Source organism: Notothenia coriiceps, unplaced genomic scaffold (genome assembly GCF_000735185.1).
Source record: "Notothenia coriiceps isolate Sejong01 unplaced genomic scaffold, NC01 NC01_scaffold00037250, whole genome shotgun sequence".
Lineage (NCBI taxonomy): Eukaryota > Metazoa > Chordata > Actinopteri > Perciformes > Nototheniidae > Notothenia > Notothenia coriiceps.
This window is the reverse complement of record NW_011369951.1, coordinates 10,067,811-10,085,448: the sequence shown is the minus strand read 5'-3', so window position 1 is coordinate 10,085,448 and position 17,638 is coordinate 10,067,811. Positions and strand designations below refer to the sequence as shown.

At 43.5% G+C, this 17,638-nt stretch overlaps 2 protein-coding genes across 2 annotated transcripts; both read right to left on the bottom strand.

Annotated features, from left to right (window-relative positions):
- Positions 1 to 3,344: 3,344 nt before the first annotated feature.
- LOC104967277 (G kinase-anchoring protein 1-like) lies at positions 3,345 to 6,053 on the bottom strand. The gene is made up of 4 exons (XM_010796691.1): positions 5,897 to 6,053; positions 5,289 to 5,539; positions 4,556 to 4,714; positions 3,345 to 3,419 (listed from the first exon to the last, which is right to left on the bottom strand). Exons 2-4 carry the CDS (start codon positions 5,523 to 5,525, stop codon positions 3,345 to 3,347), a joined length of 471 nt encoding a protein of 156 aa, XP_010794993.1. The 5' UTR covers positions 5,526 to 5,539; positions 5,897 to 6,053.
- A 508-nt stretch (positions 6,054 to 6,561) lies between these two features.
- LOC104966899 (kinesin-like protein KIF27) lies at positions 6,562 to 17,583 on the bottom strand. Its single transcript, XM_010796238.1, has 15 exons — positions 17,122 to 17,583; positions 16,458 to 16,658; positions 15,262 to 16,220; positions 14,360 to 14,503; positions 14,084 to 14,260; positions 13,456 to 13,655; positions 12,535 to 12,656; positions 12,234 to 12,371; positions 11,202 to 11,410; positions 10,592 to 10,642; positions 10,208 to 10,378; positions 9,873 to 10,064; positions 9,228 to 9,455; positions 8,446 to 8,644; positions 6,562 to 8,303 (listed from the first exon to the last, which is right to left on the bottom strand). The coding sequence occupies exons 1-15, from the start codon at positions 17,417 to 17,419 to the stop codon at positions 7,696 to 7,698; spliced, it is 3,897 nt and encodes a 1,298-aa protein (XP_010794540.1). The 5' UTR covers positions 17,420 to 17,583; the 3' UTR covers positions 6,562 to 7,695.
- Positions 17,584 to 17,638: the final 55 nt, after the last annotated feature.

The window sequence follows — 17,638 nt, the reverse complement described above, 5'->3', positions numbered from 1 at the left end:
AAGTGTATAGGATAGTCGGGTGTAAAGGATTGTCGGCGACTCTAACGTGAAACGGGGGAGGTGCAGATTGGGAGTGGCAGAGTGCGGGCGTGATCATTAGTTTGATGAAGTGTACCATGTCTGAGAGATGGCGGATTTGACATTCGAGCACGACGGGGGCTGGCGTTTTATTCTGGGTCCGCGTTGAGAAGGATGCGATGCAAGAGTGTCCCGCTGCAGGACGAGGTGAAGAGTTTTTGTAGCTGTCAGGGCGGTGTGAGAGTCGCAGTGCGCGGTCCGGTGTTCGCGCTCGGTCCACAGTCGTCGACAGAGCATGCGTGAGGAGGGTGAGAGAAGGGGGCAAGGCTGAGTCCAGGATGCTGACATACGGTAATTCGGTGGCGACGTCGGCGACAAAGCTGCTGCGTAGGATCGGGAGATGAGAGGGGATGTTGTCGTTGGGAGGCAGACGAGAGAGCGTCAGGCTGAGGGCAGGGGAATCAGGGGGTCGCTGGATAACTGGCGGGCTTCTGGTGCATTAAACGTGGGTAGCAGAGGAATGATGTTGATGTGATGTGTGATAGAGTTAGGTATGGCGAAAGGTGTTCGTACAGTACTTTTAGTAAGAAACACAGCAGGTTTTAGATAAGGAGGAGAGCGGTGTACGTATCGCGTTTGGCGGGGAATGAGTAGGGTGATACAGGTGATGTGTCTGGGAGTGGAGCTTGCGTTGCAGGGGGTGGTAAGCCAATAGTGTGTGTATTCTAGGTACTGACAACTACTTGAAAAATAGATAAATGTATGGTTATGAGACCGTTGGTTCTGCAAGAGCATTGTTGTTAGTATATGGTGAGGTGAGTGGTATCACGGTCTGTCTGGGGAGAAAAAGGTTCAGCCATGTGACGCCCGGCGGGGATCAGCGCGGAAAGAACAAGGTTAGTCAGGAAGGATGGCCTATATAAAGGAGTGACAGGTAGCAGCCTGGTGCACGCAGTCGCGGGTGGGTCTGATGTTTAAAACGAAGCAACCGTGTAACTGAGAAACACAGAGGGCTGGGCAGTATTTTGGGAGAAACCAGCTTCGAGGTGCGCTAGAATTGGAAAGAGTGCGAGCGCGGGAACAAATCTTTCCACTTCCTTACAGAGCCCTCCTCACTACACGACGACTGCGCACGGGTGACCAATGAGTGAGCAAGAGATAAGTTTGTGCACAGAATGGGAGGTTGACGAGAACCGGTAGCCATACCATTATTTTAGCCGGGCCGGCTTAAAGATTTGTCGTGCTTTTTACACTACTGACGCTTCCACCAGATGACGTTTTTTTATGGATTTTTTTCAGAAGCACTTAAAGATATCATGCTTCGGGACATGGTTTAAGAGGCGATTCTATGTGGAATATAGACAAAAGAGTGTATCTCCGTAGCCGGTTTGTCAAACTTTGCCTACGCCCCACCTCTTAAGCCATGCTACATTTAAGAGTTTAAATTCATTGGCGCAACCAATTTTAACATCATTGCAAGTAACTAAGACGGACATTGTGATTGAACTGATTCTTTTTAATAAGTTGTACTTACAATTTAGTGAGAAAACATGGGCTGAGCCTTCAGTGAGGACCTTTGTCATTCTGACAGGAGGCACCGGACAGTTATTACCCACTTTGCGTTTGAAATATGTAACGTGTTAAGTAAACCCACACTGCTCAAACTTCTTACTTTTCCTAAAATTGAGTTATATTTATGTATTTTGGGGGCGACCATGAAAAGAAAAAGAAAGGAGATGATATGGGTTTTTGACCCGTCACTATAACGATTGCATAATGAGAGAGAACTCCTGTTCCGCATCTTCAGGAATTAAGTTATTTTAGAATAATTCATATCCTAAAATGCTCTGGCCTGAAGTGTTTTAGTAGTTACATACAATCAGAGATGTAGTGCTCCTTAACATTGTGGCTCATGGAACTTATAGAAATGACTGGATGGAAATGTAAAGATCTCACCAGAGACTCCTTTGTACTTCGGCTTTTTGGATTCATCCTTGTGAGGCTGCACCAGAGAGGAGACACAGTCCATCATACACTAGGTGTTCCTCCTAAAGAGCGTGTGGTTTAAAGTGCTGGACAAACTAGGCCCACATTATTGACTGTCAGCATGTTTCAAAGTATTGTATTTCACACACATTCAGATGAGCCTGACCACTTACACTGACTTCCTCACCTGAGGTTAACAAAGTTTGGATGAACTTAGGGAGAAACGCCTGTCCTCTGAGCTGCTGAGGCTGGGGCTCTTCAGCCCCTGTGCAGCTGAGTCGAACACACTGTCTCACTTGGGGTAGGGTGGAACCTGCCCGTGGCAGCTCGTACCTGAAGCAAAGACACACTTGCAGCAGTTCTGTTTTCAACGTGGCTTTGCCATCCAGACAAGACTCAGGCGGAACGCTGTGTCTTTACCAGGTGAGTCCCAGGGCTCCACACGTATCAGAGCGCACATCGGTCGCCCCTGCGGGGGCGCGCTGGGGGCGACCTCTCTGGACCTACACAGCACACACACACACACCACCACAGACACACACACACACACACACACACAACACACACCGCACACACACACACACACACCACACACACACACACACACCACACACACACCACACACACACACACACACCACACACACACACCACACACACCACACACACACCACAACAGAACACACACACCACACACACACAACACAGCACACACACACCACCAGCACACAGCACCACACTTTTTTTTTTGCTGACCTCAAGCCATTCAAAGACTGCGAAATTTGCTAGAGTTGAAATTGCGAGCGAGATATTCAAGCCAATCAGCAGTAAGAATCTCCGCGCTGTCATCACTAGAAATACTGATATTGTTGAATCAGAAAACCAAAAATCACGAGCCTTTCCCATTTATCTTAATTTCGCCTCCTCGACCCCCTCAGTCCTCCGGTAGTGACCGGGAAATAAGATTCCAGCGCGCCATGTTGAAGGACATCTCATTTTCTCTAAATGTGCACTCGAGGACCAAGGACCGAAGGGGATCGACATCGAGGAGGGCTCTCTGGGAGGAGCTTCTAACCGAGGATAAAACTGATGGGATCCTCCGCGGATCTTCCGGGATGTATTTCCTGAAGATAACGTCACGGCAGTTTTACGCAGCGTAGCTCCGCCCGCCGAACAGCCAATCGCCCCGCCTACACTGCGTTACTATAGTTACTACCCCAGTTGGTAAACTGTAATGGAAACGCAGCATTAAGTGAGCCTGGCCTACCAAAGCCTAACCATACCGTACTAAGCCGTGCAAGGTCCTGCAGTGGAAAATTACCATTAGTGACAAAGGGGGGGTCAACTGTGGCTCAGAGGCTGAACAGGCAAAATCAAGGCTTTTTCCAAGTCAGCCTCATAGAGCTCACTGGTTATCTACAGCGGAAGAAGAAAAATACGAGACATTTAAGGTGTAAGGTCTGACATGAACAGTTTAAAATGCAGTTATACCAGGAAAATAACATTTTCAAAACGTCATGCTTGTGCTCTTTTCTAATGCAGCCATAACTTCCCACAACAAGTTTTCAGAAAGAGGGCAAGGAAAGAATTAATGCGGTCGGCTTCAAGCTCATATTATTGCACACAGCGATAAAAAACAACTCTATACTGTTGGAAGTTAAGTGGCTTAGACCCCATTTACACGGGAACGTTTGCGTTTACGCACCGTATGCGCTTTCAAAAAGGTCTTCTGTTCACACGCATTCGGCTCAATTAACGTGTCCGTTCACACAACACCGCTGGAAACGCTGTAGTACATATGCCGGGCCTATAATTGGCGCTGCTGCCGCCACAAAATACACCAAAAGCAGCGAAGAAGACCCCGGAGCATGGTTGCCCTTCTGTTTATTCTCCGCGGTGGACGGCGTGTGCTCCTGCTGTATATCTCTCCGGTAGTCCACCAGCAGATGAAAAACACCCACCTCTCCGCCTCTTCCAAGGGACGAGGGGATCGTGCGGCAGAGTTTCAGTTAACATTTTTTTCCGCTAAAGTTGAAATCTTCCGGACAAAATTAGAAAAGTGCCGGTCAGAGGTCTTCTTTGTTATTTATTGAGCTTTAAAACAAATTGATAACGACTCTATATAATAATATAAGAATAATAAACGGAGCCTCTCTTTTCCTCCCCCTCATCTGACAGCCCAGCAGCTGATCTCTGAGCAGGAGACGTGGGGAGAGGGAGGTGGGGCTATTTCATCGTTATCAGAAAATGATCATATAGAGGCGTACAGACGGAGCCGTTTGACCACCCAGACCGGTCCGTTTGCCCCGCCAGAGGCCGTTCCGTTTGCCAATTCTATCCAACTTGGGACACGTTATCGTTTGCGGGGTCCGTTTCCATCGTTTTGTTACGGCCTCGTGTAAACGAAAGGGCTATACGCAAGAGAAACTATGCGGATAGTACCCGTATCGTCCTCGTGTAAACGGGGTCTTAGTGAAGCACGTGTAAATTGTTGAGAAAACTTTATTTTGGATATTACAGATTACATATTTATTGTGGTTGTGCTTGTTTACCTGTTCATCCTTCTGCTTCCACTGCTGCCACCCCTCTGGAGGGGCCACTTTGTCCCCTGATGCAGGACTGAGGAGCTCACCGGCTATCCCTGACAGAGTCATCGAGGGAGGAGGGGCAGAAGACTTCTGAGGAAGCTTCTTGAAGGCCAGATTACGTAGCTGATAGAAAAGTAGATATGAGATGAATTCAAACAGTGACTCTTCTTATGTCCACCATCGATACTAATATTGCCTTGCTCTATTGTTTTTATTTATTTGCACACAAAAAATGGTGCAGGGGAGGGAAGATCCCTTTTGGATATCAATAGTCATACTTAAAAGTAATAACACTAAACAATAAAGATTGATGGTTGGTCTGATCATCAACCAAGATCCATTCAGACATCTCTGTCCATCAGGCTAACTGTACACTTGAACCTCGAGTTGATTTAGTTTCTCTTTTTATTATCACAGATACAATATTATGGAATATCAGGTGTTACTTCAGCTATGTTGTTAAAGGCTTGGTTATGTGTCTTATCAAGTAATAGCATGCTGGTTAAACACTTACATTAAATCAATGTCAAAACTTGCTTTAAACAAAACAGAGACAACATGGTCTGTTGTCGGATGTAACCTGCACCTCTCTCAACAGTTTCAATTCAGCTGAAGTGAAACAAAGGCGGAACACACTCGAGTCATGTCTGTCACAAAGTCCTGATAAGGAGGGGAATGTGATGCTGCCCTCACTCACCTCATTTGCCTCAGACTGCTGCTGTTCCTTCTTCTTCTTTTTCTTGTCTTTCTTCTTGTCGTTGCACTGAGCCCCTTTCCCCCCGGCTCCAGCCTTTCCTTGTCGGGGCTTTCCGGAGGAGTCCCGTCCGGATTTGTTGGTGGTCTTCCCCCCGTCGGAGGCGTCGGAGTCCGAATCCGAGTCTATCTGGAGCAGGGCGAACCGGGAGGCGGTGGTGGGGACGGTGATCATTGCCATGTCGTAAAACTAAACTAACCGAAGAAAAAAGGAGACGACGAACAATACAGTTAGAACAACTTGAATTCAGTCATAAAACAAGAACCTAGCTTCTAGTTGCAGCATATTTTCAAATAGATACAATACAATATCTTCCTAATCATTTATTGGAATCCACACATTTTACAATGAGTGAGTTTAATCATACCAGGAGGTCGTGATGATGATTTACATCTGATATGAGCTGCATCGTATGTAGCAATGTAGCTGCTAGCATTACATAGCAGCAAGTTAACCTAGCTGATAGCACATCGCTTAGCCGGGTTCGTTATTTTCTAAACAAGTGCAAAAGTAGCGACGCATGACAGTCAAAAACACATTAATGAACTTACGTTGGTCCTTTGTTTTTAATACACGCTGTGAATCGTTTTGAAGAGATAGTAAGGTCAAGTAAAAGTTGCTAAAGACTACTTTCACCTGTTCGTGTAGGGGCTATCTGTTACTGTGGTTTGCTACAAGCGACTGCCTGACTACAGCAGCCCTGTGGGGTCAAAAAGGATAACAACGATTGTAGCTCGCCCTTTCGCTTTAAAGTGCCATTAATACAAAGGAAAGCTGTTGCTGAGGTTTAATGCATATCAGACCGGTTCTATTAATGTGTATATTCGACAGTATATGCATAACATTTTCTGACAGATTCACATTGACTACCCTTTGACATGCTTCCATTTACATCCTTTTACATTTACATACCCTTTTTGTATGTCCATTGTATGCAACATTGTAGTGCTGCACCATTACATTTATTTGTCAAATATGGTTTCAGAATAATTGTTACCTTATAGATGTTCTTATATTATTATAGGTTAAATTACTCAGCAGTATATTAAGAATTTTAATTAATTTAATTAGCTCAATTTATACAACATTAAAGTGATCAACACAACCCACTAATAGGATTTATAGGGGTAAGGGTTGAGGATGAGATTGAATGAGCCCTCACATTAAAGGCAAGACAGTAAGATATGCATATCAAAAAGTTTAATACATTTCACTGTAATGAGCCATTCATATACAAAATAATTTACACAGCACTCAACATATAATGCTACTAAAAGAACATATAGCACATAGACATTCAACATTTGTATTTAAAATTGCATAAATAAAACTACAAAGCCTTATATTAATTTTATAATTCAGAAAAACACAACTTATGGTCATTTTAAGTGCTGAACAGTGCTTAAAATAAGGGGAAAGACAAAGCAATTCTCTTCACAAGGCACAATTTGATTACAATGAACTACAGGTTAATAAACACTTTAAATCCTTTAAATTAATGGTATTTGTAAAAAGAGGATAATTGTTTTAGTGGATTGTTGTTGGTGAAATATTTTTAACTAATCAGAAAAGTGCTATTTTTTGCGTTAAATATTCCATTCTTACACAATGTACATAAGATTAAAAAACAAATCTGTATTGAATCTACAGTGTTGTATTTGGGTGTGGCATGAGCTAAGACAAGAATCTGTAATTGCCAAATGAAAAACTTTCACTCTATCTCCAAGTAAAAAATCACAGCCAAGTTATTGGAAAGGTCTTTCTATGCATGCATCAGGGTCACTCTGTTGTAATGACAACACTGGTCTTCTTTTGTTGAAAGGCGAAATCATTCAGCAGAGCCAGGATCTGGTAAATATGTGACCACCAGAGAGGACCAATGAAAAAGGAGGAAAGTGCTACGAGGAGAGACTGAACTGGTTAAAACGGAAAACATTTTAATATTAACCACATTTCAGTCGCTTTCTTTTCCTTTGGTCACAAACTGCAGATCTGATTTTCTGTGGTTTCACTATTTTGTGATACAACATTATGGGTGTGTTTATGAAAAAAAGCTAATAATAAAACTTGTTCAACTTTACCCACATGCTTTTCATATTGAGTAAAATGTGACCATGGATATGCATTGCATATACACCAGTATCCTGGTTGTATAAAGTAATTTAAAGGGTGCTATTACTGATCCAAAGCCCAACAAAGACCTACAATTAGTCTTTATACAAAAGAACAATGCATGAATATTTCCACAAGATACTCAAGATGAGGGGATGAATTTTCTTAGTTTCAATAGCACCCAACTGGTATCAGATGTACACACTGCTCTAGATTGACTCGTCGATACCGTGATAAATCATCTGTCTGTGTTTCTGGGCACTTCTATGGAGTCCTCTAGCATTGATTCTGTGCTGGTTTCCACAGCAGACTGTCGCCTCCTTGTGGCGGAACTACAGACCTGCAGATCAGCTGGAGAGATCTGTCTCAGCTCTCTGCGACACACACGGACAGGTGTCATCTGTGAACTCTCCCCCCTGTCACTCCCCCCCTGTGTGTGAGTATGGTTGTAATCTGACATTTTTGTTGTTTTGCGTGCTTGGAGGTCAGAAGATGAGGAGTTGCTGGGGGTTTGATCTGCATGTCTCCTCATTTGAGAAGCGATGTGAGCCTTTTTGTCTGTTTGCTCAGCCTGTATCTTTGTGTATGTTGTTGCAATATGTGTTCTTGTCTGTGACTCTTCAGTGTGCGTCTGGGGTTTGTTTGCACTCGCATGTAGCTGCACATTGTGTTTGTTTCTGTTCTCCTGTGTGTGTGAATGCTGATCGACAGGGTGTAGGGCATCACTGACAAGATCTTTGAGTTTCTTTTTAAGCTGCCTGCTGGAGCTTTTGTAGAAAAACAGCTCTTTCTCTAGATGCTGCAGTCTTTCTTCCAAAGCTTGCTGTGCCTCTCCTGAACCACCCTCTAAACATACACACACAAGAATATAGGGACACAAAAGTTAATGAAATAGCAAGGATCAATCAATTTCAGTGCTAATAATAAAGAGAAGAACAGAATAGTTTCACATTCAAACGGTATGGTCTTGGTGATCTAATTTCCTCACCTCTGAGTTTCTGCAGCAGTAGCTGGATGTTGCTCTGGTGGTCTTGGTGCTGCTGGGTGAGCCTGCGGTCTGCATCCAGGGCTACACGCTGCGTGGCGACCTCCATCTCCCTCAGCACCACCTCTCGCTCTCTGGCATGAAGCTCCAGCTCTTCACACTGCAAACGCAAATGGCCCTCCGCCTCACGAAGACAAACAACCTGGGGAGGTTTATAAAGGCGAGAGGGAACCAGAAAAGTAGATGTTTTTACATATAATTACAGGGACAATGGCTGTACCTTTGTTTACTCTCACACCTGAAGAGGGTTAGGGTTAACTGTGAGGACAGAAAAACAGTTAGGAAGCGGTTTGTCATGGTGCAAACAAACCTCCTGGAGAGAAGTTATATCAAGTTGTATTAAGATGTAGCTGCAAAGATGAAGGAGGGGATTCCATTTATAATTTAACTACCGTTATAGGAATTGTTGGGCTCAGTTTTTGACCTACAAAAACGTGTAAACTGGAGAGAAAAGCAAGCAAAGGTAAATAGCAGAGGAAGAAAGAAGCAGAAACATAAAACAGAAAGAGATGGAGTCAGTTTCCATTGACCATGGCAGAATCCATTTTTTCCAAATGAATAAACAAGCTTAAAGGAAACCAACATTGGAATGTGCTTATAAATATTAAACAATACATAAGGAAAGGAAGACCAAGTTAAGACAAATAGAGAACTTTCACTTGTAAAGAAGCTGGAATAGAGGCCATCGTAGTTTCCATAATGTATGTGCATATATTTAATTTCACCTTGTTGAAATATCTGATGAGCAGCTCCGAGGCCTCGGGTGGTGAGAGGTCCTTCAGCTTCCTGATGACATCACAGAGTTGGGCGGGGTCAGGGCTGTGAGGCTGATGTGAAGAAGAGTCTTTAATCAGCAACTTCTTCTGTTGGTCCTGGATGGAGTGGTTTTTAAACTCTAGAGCTGCATCCAGAGCTTCAATCGCTTCCTCCAGCTGAAGCAGGGAATGCTCCTCCTACATGGAGACAAACACAAATCACAGTGCACACAATATAAAAGTTGCACAATAATGAAAATAAAATGCTTCCAGAAATAATATCCCGTGTTATATATACCAAGTTAATACTTTTGTTTTGTTTAATTAAGATTCAGTTTGTGGACAAAAATGAATTTTGAATAAACTTGAGTCCTCTTTCACTACCACATTCTGAAGAAAACTGTATCGCAACACTAGTTAATATATTTTATAACAGAGCTGAATAGCCTAGTTGAATGGCAATTCATTTATTACACTATTTAAACACTGGCCATGTTGTTTTATTCTAAAATACTACGATCACTTTAGTAAGAATACATTTGTAACCAGGTTTAGTTTACACTAATAACCCTGATACGTACAGTACACACAAATACAATGTTACTGTTTCCTGACCTCCACAGTGAGCACTCTGTTGTCCTTCAGCTCGCGGTCCAGAGCGTCTCTCCTCTCTTTGAGTGTGTCCCTCTCTCTCTTCAGCTCCTCCATGGTGACTCCTCCAGTCTGCCTCACACTGCTGCTGCTCCCCAGCTGCTCCTCCAGAGACTCCAACCGCACCGACACACTCAGCAGGTTCTGACTCAGAGCCTGCTGAGTCATTGATATATAAACTTCCAGGGCTGGGCTTCCATAACACATGTTGCCCAAATCCATAAGTGCATCAGCCATAGACGGTTAAATCATAATAAATCAGAAATCACACAGCGGTACCAACGCCTATGCAAGCTCACCTGACTGGAGCGCAGCCTCTTGATCTCTAGTTTGTTTTTCTGTTGCAGACAGGCCTCTCTGCGTAGAAGCACCTCCTCTCTCCTCCTCAGCTCCTCCTCCAGCTCCTGCAGCTCCGCTCTCTTATGAAGCACACGCTCCTCCTCCTCCTCTAGCCAACCACTGTCAAGCAGCTACAGAGGGGTGAGGAGAGATTAGGGGAAAAGGGATAGAGGAGATGATATACACATTGAGAAAATAGGAAGGCAACAACAATGACAAAGAGTGGGAAATAGAAAACAAGAAAGATTGTATTTGAAAGAAAATCTGTTTAAACTCCAATTTTTAATGGAGAAAACCAAAACAAACTTTTTAAGAATGTATACTGTTTCTATGTTTTCCTTTACCTCTTCCTGGTGATTGCTTTTGATTACAGTCATATCTCCTGCCCTCTGCTCCTAACAGAAAAGAAAACACAAAAATAAATCAAGTTTTTCCCAAAGGTCTCGTCAATGATTGTTAAATGTGACTTTTGTAAAGCGTCTTCATGTGTCTTGAAAAGTGCTATATACGTAAATCAAATGTATTATTATTATTATTATTATAGTGTTAGCTGTCACCTTTTTGCACTCCCAATGACACTCAACTAACTCAACTGAGATGTGTGTGTTGTGTGTAAGTGTGTGTATACCCTGGTAAATCAAAAGCTAAACATCAATGTAAACTGAAAGGGGAGTCTTAACAGTTTACTGAGTAAAGTAGCACCTAGAGCCATCAACAAAAGTTATTTTTTTAACAATGTCAATACTATTGCTTCGCCTAAGAGCTTACTAGCTTAACTGGCTGACAGATATCAGAGCGGTTAGAATATAATTCAAATGATCTTGCTGTGTTAACCCATTTATAGACAATTGTTTACACAACACTGAAGTGTAGTCTAATATGTTCATCTCTTTTCCTATTGCACTCTCCTCACAAGGTGTTTGATGTTACTGTTATAGAATCAGTAAAACTAACCTCCTTTCCCTCCGGTTCCTTGGTGTCGGCCTCTCTCTGCGGCCTAAGGCTGCTCTGAAGCTGCTCTCTCTGCACTCTCATGTGCTGCAGGCTGCGGTAGACCTCTGCTCGGACCCTCTGGCTCTGCAGGGAGAGTCTCATCAACACGCCGGCGTCTCTTCCATCACCACTGTGCCCGCCATGTCCGCCCACTGCCTGGGTCTCCATGTCTGACAAACACATTCAGAGATGGTTATAATTACCAACACATTGTCAAAGGTTTTGAAACTGTTATGTTGTAATGGGATGATTCACTATGTTGTTTTGTTACCTGGAACTTAAAGGTGGGGTATGTCATTTATTTCAGAAACACTTTTTGTTATATTCCATGGAATGTTCTTAACATCCCGATAGCAATGAATACATGAAATGCTTTGACAATAAATACATATATAAATATCATCTGTGGAAGCCGTGACGCTGTAAAAAGCACGACCAATCATTTTAGCTGGCCCGGCTAAAGTAACTGGATGGCCTACCTGCCTGTCAGCCTTCCATCTGTGCACAAACTTATCTCGTGCCCTCAATGGTCATGTGCGCGTTCGTGTGTGTTGGAGGAGGGGCTCTGTAAGGAAGTGGCAGATCTTTTCCGGTTTTGCATTTTCAAATTCTAGCGCACTCGAGCTGGTTTCTCCAAAATGACCTACCCCACCTTTAAGTAAGAAATCCCTTTTAATGCAAGGTCAATAAGAATAAGGCTGCAAATACTAAAAAGAACAATATTTTTATCTAAACATCAAACCTGTATTTTGTTCCTTCACATTGCTAAACGTTTTTCTAATTTTAAAACTCCTGTTTTAAATTGATCAAAACTACTATTTTGGTGTCAGGCATATTTTAGAAATCCCATTTTCTTTTCAGATTTGGCATAGCAGCTGAGCATTCTTCTGGTCATCTGTTTGTTTTGCCAATTCATTTCATATAATTTCTCTTTGCTACCGTTGTTGACAATTAGTGTCACCACCGTGTTATAATGTATATTTATAAACACACCAGTTTTGTGAAGCTCTTTGAGGAGCTCCTCTTTCATACGCATGTTGACAGACAGATCATGGATCCTCCTCTGAGTCACGCTGGCTCTTAGTCTTCCCTTCTTCATATGGCTTTCAGTGGTGTGCTCTTCCTTGGTTCCTGATAAAACAATAACAAATAACTATATGAAGAGGAAACAACCTCTTAAATAAATATCTACTTCTTGGAATGTCACATGAAGGATTGGAGGGAAGCATGCCCCTATCAGTACAAAGGACATGAAAACGTAATACTGCAAAAACATATATAAAGTACATTTTACCTGTGGTTCGCTGAGGCTGCTGCACTGATGGATTTCCATTTGATGTTTGGTCTGGATCGGAGTTTTTCTCTTTCACTGCAGATTTCATCTGCCGGTTGGTCCATGTTCTGTTTAAAGAACGCCTGGAGAAACGTCATTTAATAGGCAGATCATTTTAGATTAACTCACTGCAAAAGAAAGCTCATTTTCTGAATGAGAGCATGTGTGACATTTAAGTCAATAATTGTTTGTATTTCTGTGGCTTGTATAAGAGGAGAACAACTGTTATACATAAACAATTTAGCTGAACGCCTGGGATCATTAATGGCCAAACATGTCACCTTTCATCCTATTTAAAAGCAGTGCGCTCCCCGCAGTCATGCACCCCCAGAGATTTCACATCTCCTTTATGCCCAATAGTACATTGCATCAATTGGGAAGCTGTCAGCAGGGGTGACCAAGTGACATGTGGCACAAAAGCTTGGTGCTGGCTAAACACATTTAAATGATTTAACTACATTGTATATACTATGTGTAATATATTGTTCTTCAATTCAGAACTAAAGCCAGAGGCTGGAATCTCACTTATTATTTTTGAAAATGAGCACAATCAAATCATGTAAAAGTATGGAATTGAAAATGAAAACATGCAGGATTTGTGTGATTTGTGAGAGACTCATGTGCACCAACTAACAACATGACAAGTGCTTTGTTGACCTTATATGAACAGGCTGCTAACTGACAGCACACATTGCAGTCATCCTCAACACCAAAAGTGTAGTGTGTCACAAAAGAAAGCCCTGAACCATGCCTCTCTTATGGAGGTCACTGCTCTACAAAGCAATTCATGTTATCTATTGGATGTAATGGTATGTGTTGAAGTGAATCACTTGAGGCATGACAAAGAAAGAAACAGAAGGCTAGTATTATACAGGCTCTCACCTGAATCCCACTCTGCCCACAGAGACATCTTCCTCCTCGTCCTCCATCTCTGGATCGCTGTCTCTGCTCTCTGCCTGTTGTTTCATGAATGGACAGTATACTTCATCCTTCTCCTCGATCTCAGCCAGCAGGAGATGACTGCGCATCTTAAAGGCTGCCATCACCCTCTCCAGAGAATATGCCGGGGGACTGGATTGAATCTAAAACCCAACAAGCATTTGCACAGATATATGTACAGTAGGGCTGCACGATATTGGAAAAAACTGACATTGCGATTTTTTTTCCCCCTGCGATATATATTGCGATATGAAAACATACAGGAATTGAAGAAAAGACCGTTGTACTCAATGTATATGCTTGCCCTGACATGAGAGCCGCGCAAGTTTTCCTTTTGTAGCAAGCAGCAAAAATAATTGTAACATGACGTGTTTGAGATAATTTTCCTACTTAATATGTAGTCCTTTTTTTATTTAAATCGCACGTCCACGCGATGTGAATATCGCACATGCGCATATTGCGATTATCGTCACGACACGATATATCGTGCAGCCCTAATGTACAGCCATTAAAGGTCAACAAGTATGACACAGAAGTCCACACATACAGAGGAAAACGTGCAGCTTCATACCCTCCTGGAAGGTCCGTGTCTATAGCTTTGTCTGATCAGAGGGACACTGTGGGGTCTCTTGTCTGAGTTCCCAGAAGCCCCTGTTTCAAGAGTTCCCTCGGAGGCTGCACCCCTAAAGGTCACAAGGTCACTGCGAAGACGACTGATGGTGATCTGCTGGTCTACCAGTTGTTCAGTCTGAAAACATTAACACATACGTTTAATTTGCAGATAATATACAATGCTAAGGGTGTCGGCGTCTTTTTGTCCCGTATAAAGGAGCCACACTCTCCTCACCTGTATTCGTGTGCGTTCCTTTTCTTCCTCTAGGGCCTGAAGGTGGGTTTTTCTTTCTTGAAGAAGCTTATGTACTTCTTTTTGGACCTGTCTTAGTTCTGCATCTTTCTGCTCCAATAGCTGTTCCTCTAAGGTGAGAGACTCCTGAGAGACAGAGAGAGAATTTGTCTCTGCTCACTCTATACTTCGACTTTTCAAGTTAAGAAACACCAGCAGCAAGCAAGCAATCTTTGCCTCAGAGCTTTTGCCACACACAAAGCATCATATCAGACACCTCCCACCTTGCTTATTCTGCTCTCTCTGCTTCCATCTGTAAATTGTTCCTGGAGCATTATATCTTACACTAACTGTCTCCGTAAGCGTTTATTTTCACAGCTAACTCAAACTTTCTGTGCCATGGAGGTCATGTTTTTTTGGTTTCATTTGTTTGTTTGTCAGCAGGGTTACAGTAAAAACTACTGGCCAGATTAACATGACATTTTTTGAAGGAGGAACCGTGGGCTTAACAAATGAAAACCTTTTGGCCCAAATCAAGGGAAAGATACATTTATTATTAAACGTATATATTGGTCACCTCTGTGCTCTCCAAGTGCATTAAATCAATGTAATTTTCCATTTCTTAAATGACAATCTAAAGTTAAAATGTTCCACTTGTTGGCTTTGAATAAATAATATATTTTTCTATTTGTCGCATGGCAACATTTTCAACTATGAGATCTTCCTGAAGCGGTAAAGATAGCCTGATAGATTGCAGGTAGCCTGAGGAAGACTTTGTAGATTGAAACATTCCTATGCATGAAAACAAACAAATGTATTCTGAGTGTTAACACGTAACATTGCACAGTTTTTGCCTCAATGTGTGCAAAGTTGTATTTCTCATTCCTTTTCTTTGATCAAATTACTTTGTATTTGTGGAGTTCTTCTCTGAGCTTTAGTATGGTGACATTGTGGTGTTGATCTCCATTCCCCTCTGGCATGTCCTTCTCCTCAGCTTGATGTGAGTGATTGACAGCTGTCAGTCTCTTCTGCCAATCCTGCAGCCGCTGTGTAAAAGAATGACTAGGGGTGGGGCCAGAGATATCTGCCAACAAGGCAGCAGCTTCCTGAGCCAGAAGGCGGTACTGTGGTGTTTCCTCTTGGTTCCCGCTATCTGGATCAGGTATGTTCATCTGATTGAAGCTGTCCCCCTCTCCAGTTTTCCCAGATGTCCTCTCCATCTCCCTCTCCTTCTCTTTCAGTAGCTCTCTCAGTGTTTGAACTTCATACTCCAGCTCGCCCAGCCGAGCCTCACCTGGGTCCCATGGGGTAGTTCCTGATTTAACCTCTGTTGGAGTGGTTCCGGGACGATTACGAATGTGACGAGCCTTGGATGCAAACTGCAGGACACTCAGGGTCTCGGCTACACTGTGGTGAGAGGGGCTCACACACGCCACCACCAGCGTGTGGGCGGTGCCTCCCAACGAGTCCCGGAGGAGGCGTGTGATCTTGGCGTCACGGTATGGTATGTGGACACTGCGATTTCTCCCAGGGTCCGAGAGGGCGCGGATGACGTTGCCGAGGGCGAGCAGGCCTGTGTTGATATGAACACTCTCTTTGAGTCGTGTCCCGGTGTTTCCAGTTTTTCCAGCACGCTCCGAGCCCGCTAGGTCAACCAGACAGAGTTTGGAGGAGCGGACAGACTTTAAGGAGGAGTTGTTGCTGTGGCAACAATGGATGAGCTGGAGGGTGAGGATGGTGTGGGAGCGGCTGGAGTGCTCGTTCATTCCTGTGGTGCCCGTGTGGCGCAGGGCATTGCCCGTCTCTATAACACTTAGGAGCTCCTCTGCTGAGGTGACCACTATCTCTTTGGCTCCCACCACCACTAGAGACACAAACAAGGGCATTTGTTAAGGAAACACTCAGCTGAAATATGACTTTCCCCAGTTGGCAGTAATCCTACAAACTGAATGACTGAAGTCCAAACCAATAGCAAACTTGGCATGTGATGCCTGAAAGTACAGGTTTCATGTTTTTATTTAGGAAATACTCAATGTGAGATTTAAAAATATATACATTTTTGGCACATTTTCTTGGCTGTCAAAAAATACTTTTTATTTACCTGTGTTTCCTCTCTCATCCTCTCTGATATGAAGTTCTTTGTGGATGGTGTGCAGCTCCAGCAGGTCTCGTAGTTCTTCCTTGTACAGCTCCATGTATGACACCCCCACTTTGGCTTCCCCACCATCACTGTTCTTCCTCTTCTCCTCCAGCAACAAGAACACATCCTGGGCCACACGGTCAATAATTCCTCCCTCTTCACCTGAGAGAGGTTTTATAAGAAAATAAATAAATAGTTAAGAAGACCAGAGACACATAAGTAAATACCTTTTTTTGGCAGTAAATTAGGGGCAAGGTAATCTTGCTTCGGTCTTGAGATGTCTTTAATTCCTTTACCACAATATCTGAAGTCTTGGTCTGCAAACAAAATCATTCTCTAAAACTCAACTGACTGAAATGATTGAGTGACATGTTCAAAGACTTCAAAGCCCAGCTTGAACATACAGTCCTGACATTCTCAATTTATCCTCACAATGAACAAACTCCAGAACTCAAAAACAATGGTTTTTCTAAGTTTAAAGATTACAAAAAAAATGCTGCTCACTGCTGCTCACATCCGTTATTGTCTAAAAATAATCAGCATATCTGTTCTGCTAAACCATCCTCTGGTCTGGATCTGTTTTAACCTAACTTTGGGGACTACATCTACCACCTGCCCAACTTACTCAGGTTTCCCCCTCCTATTGTGTACGTCTTCCCTGAGCCGGTTTGACCGTAGCAGAACACGGTGGCGTTGTATCCGTCCAGCAGGGACTCCACCAGCGGCTGGACGCAGGACTCGTGCACCTCGTCCTGGCTGGCTGTGGGTCCAAACGCGTAGTCGAAGGAGAAGAGTCTGTCCGAGCCCAGCATCACCTGAGCGGAGTCCGGCACCACCCGCACACACACCTGGTGGTGGTGGAGGACTTCTCTTGGGAGCAGGGGCCGGACCCGGAGCGCCACCCGGACACACACCTCGTTCATCCCGCTAAAGTTTACTCACAATGATTACCGATAATGAGTTCTGCTGAAAGTTGTTTTTCTTCTTGAGCTCATATCGGATACGAAATCGAGTATAGCCAATGGTCTACATTTTAGCAGAAAGTCCTCGTCCTCGCCTGGCTTGTTGTTAACTTTGTGACATCTACCGTTTGTTGTTGCTCCTTGGTTGCCCGGGAAACCGCCGCCGCGGTGCAGCAGCAG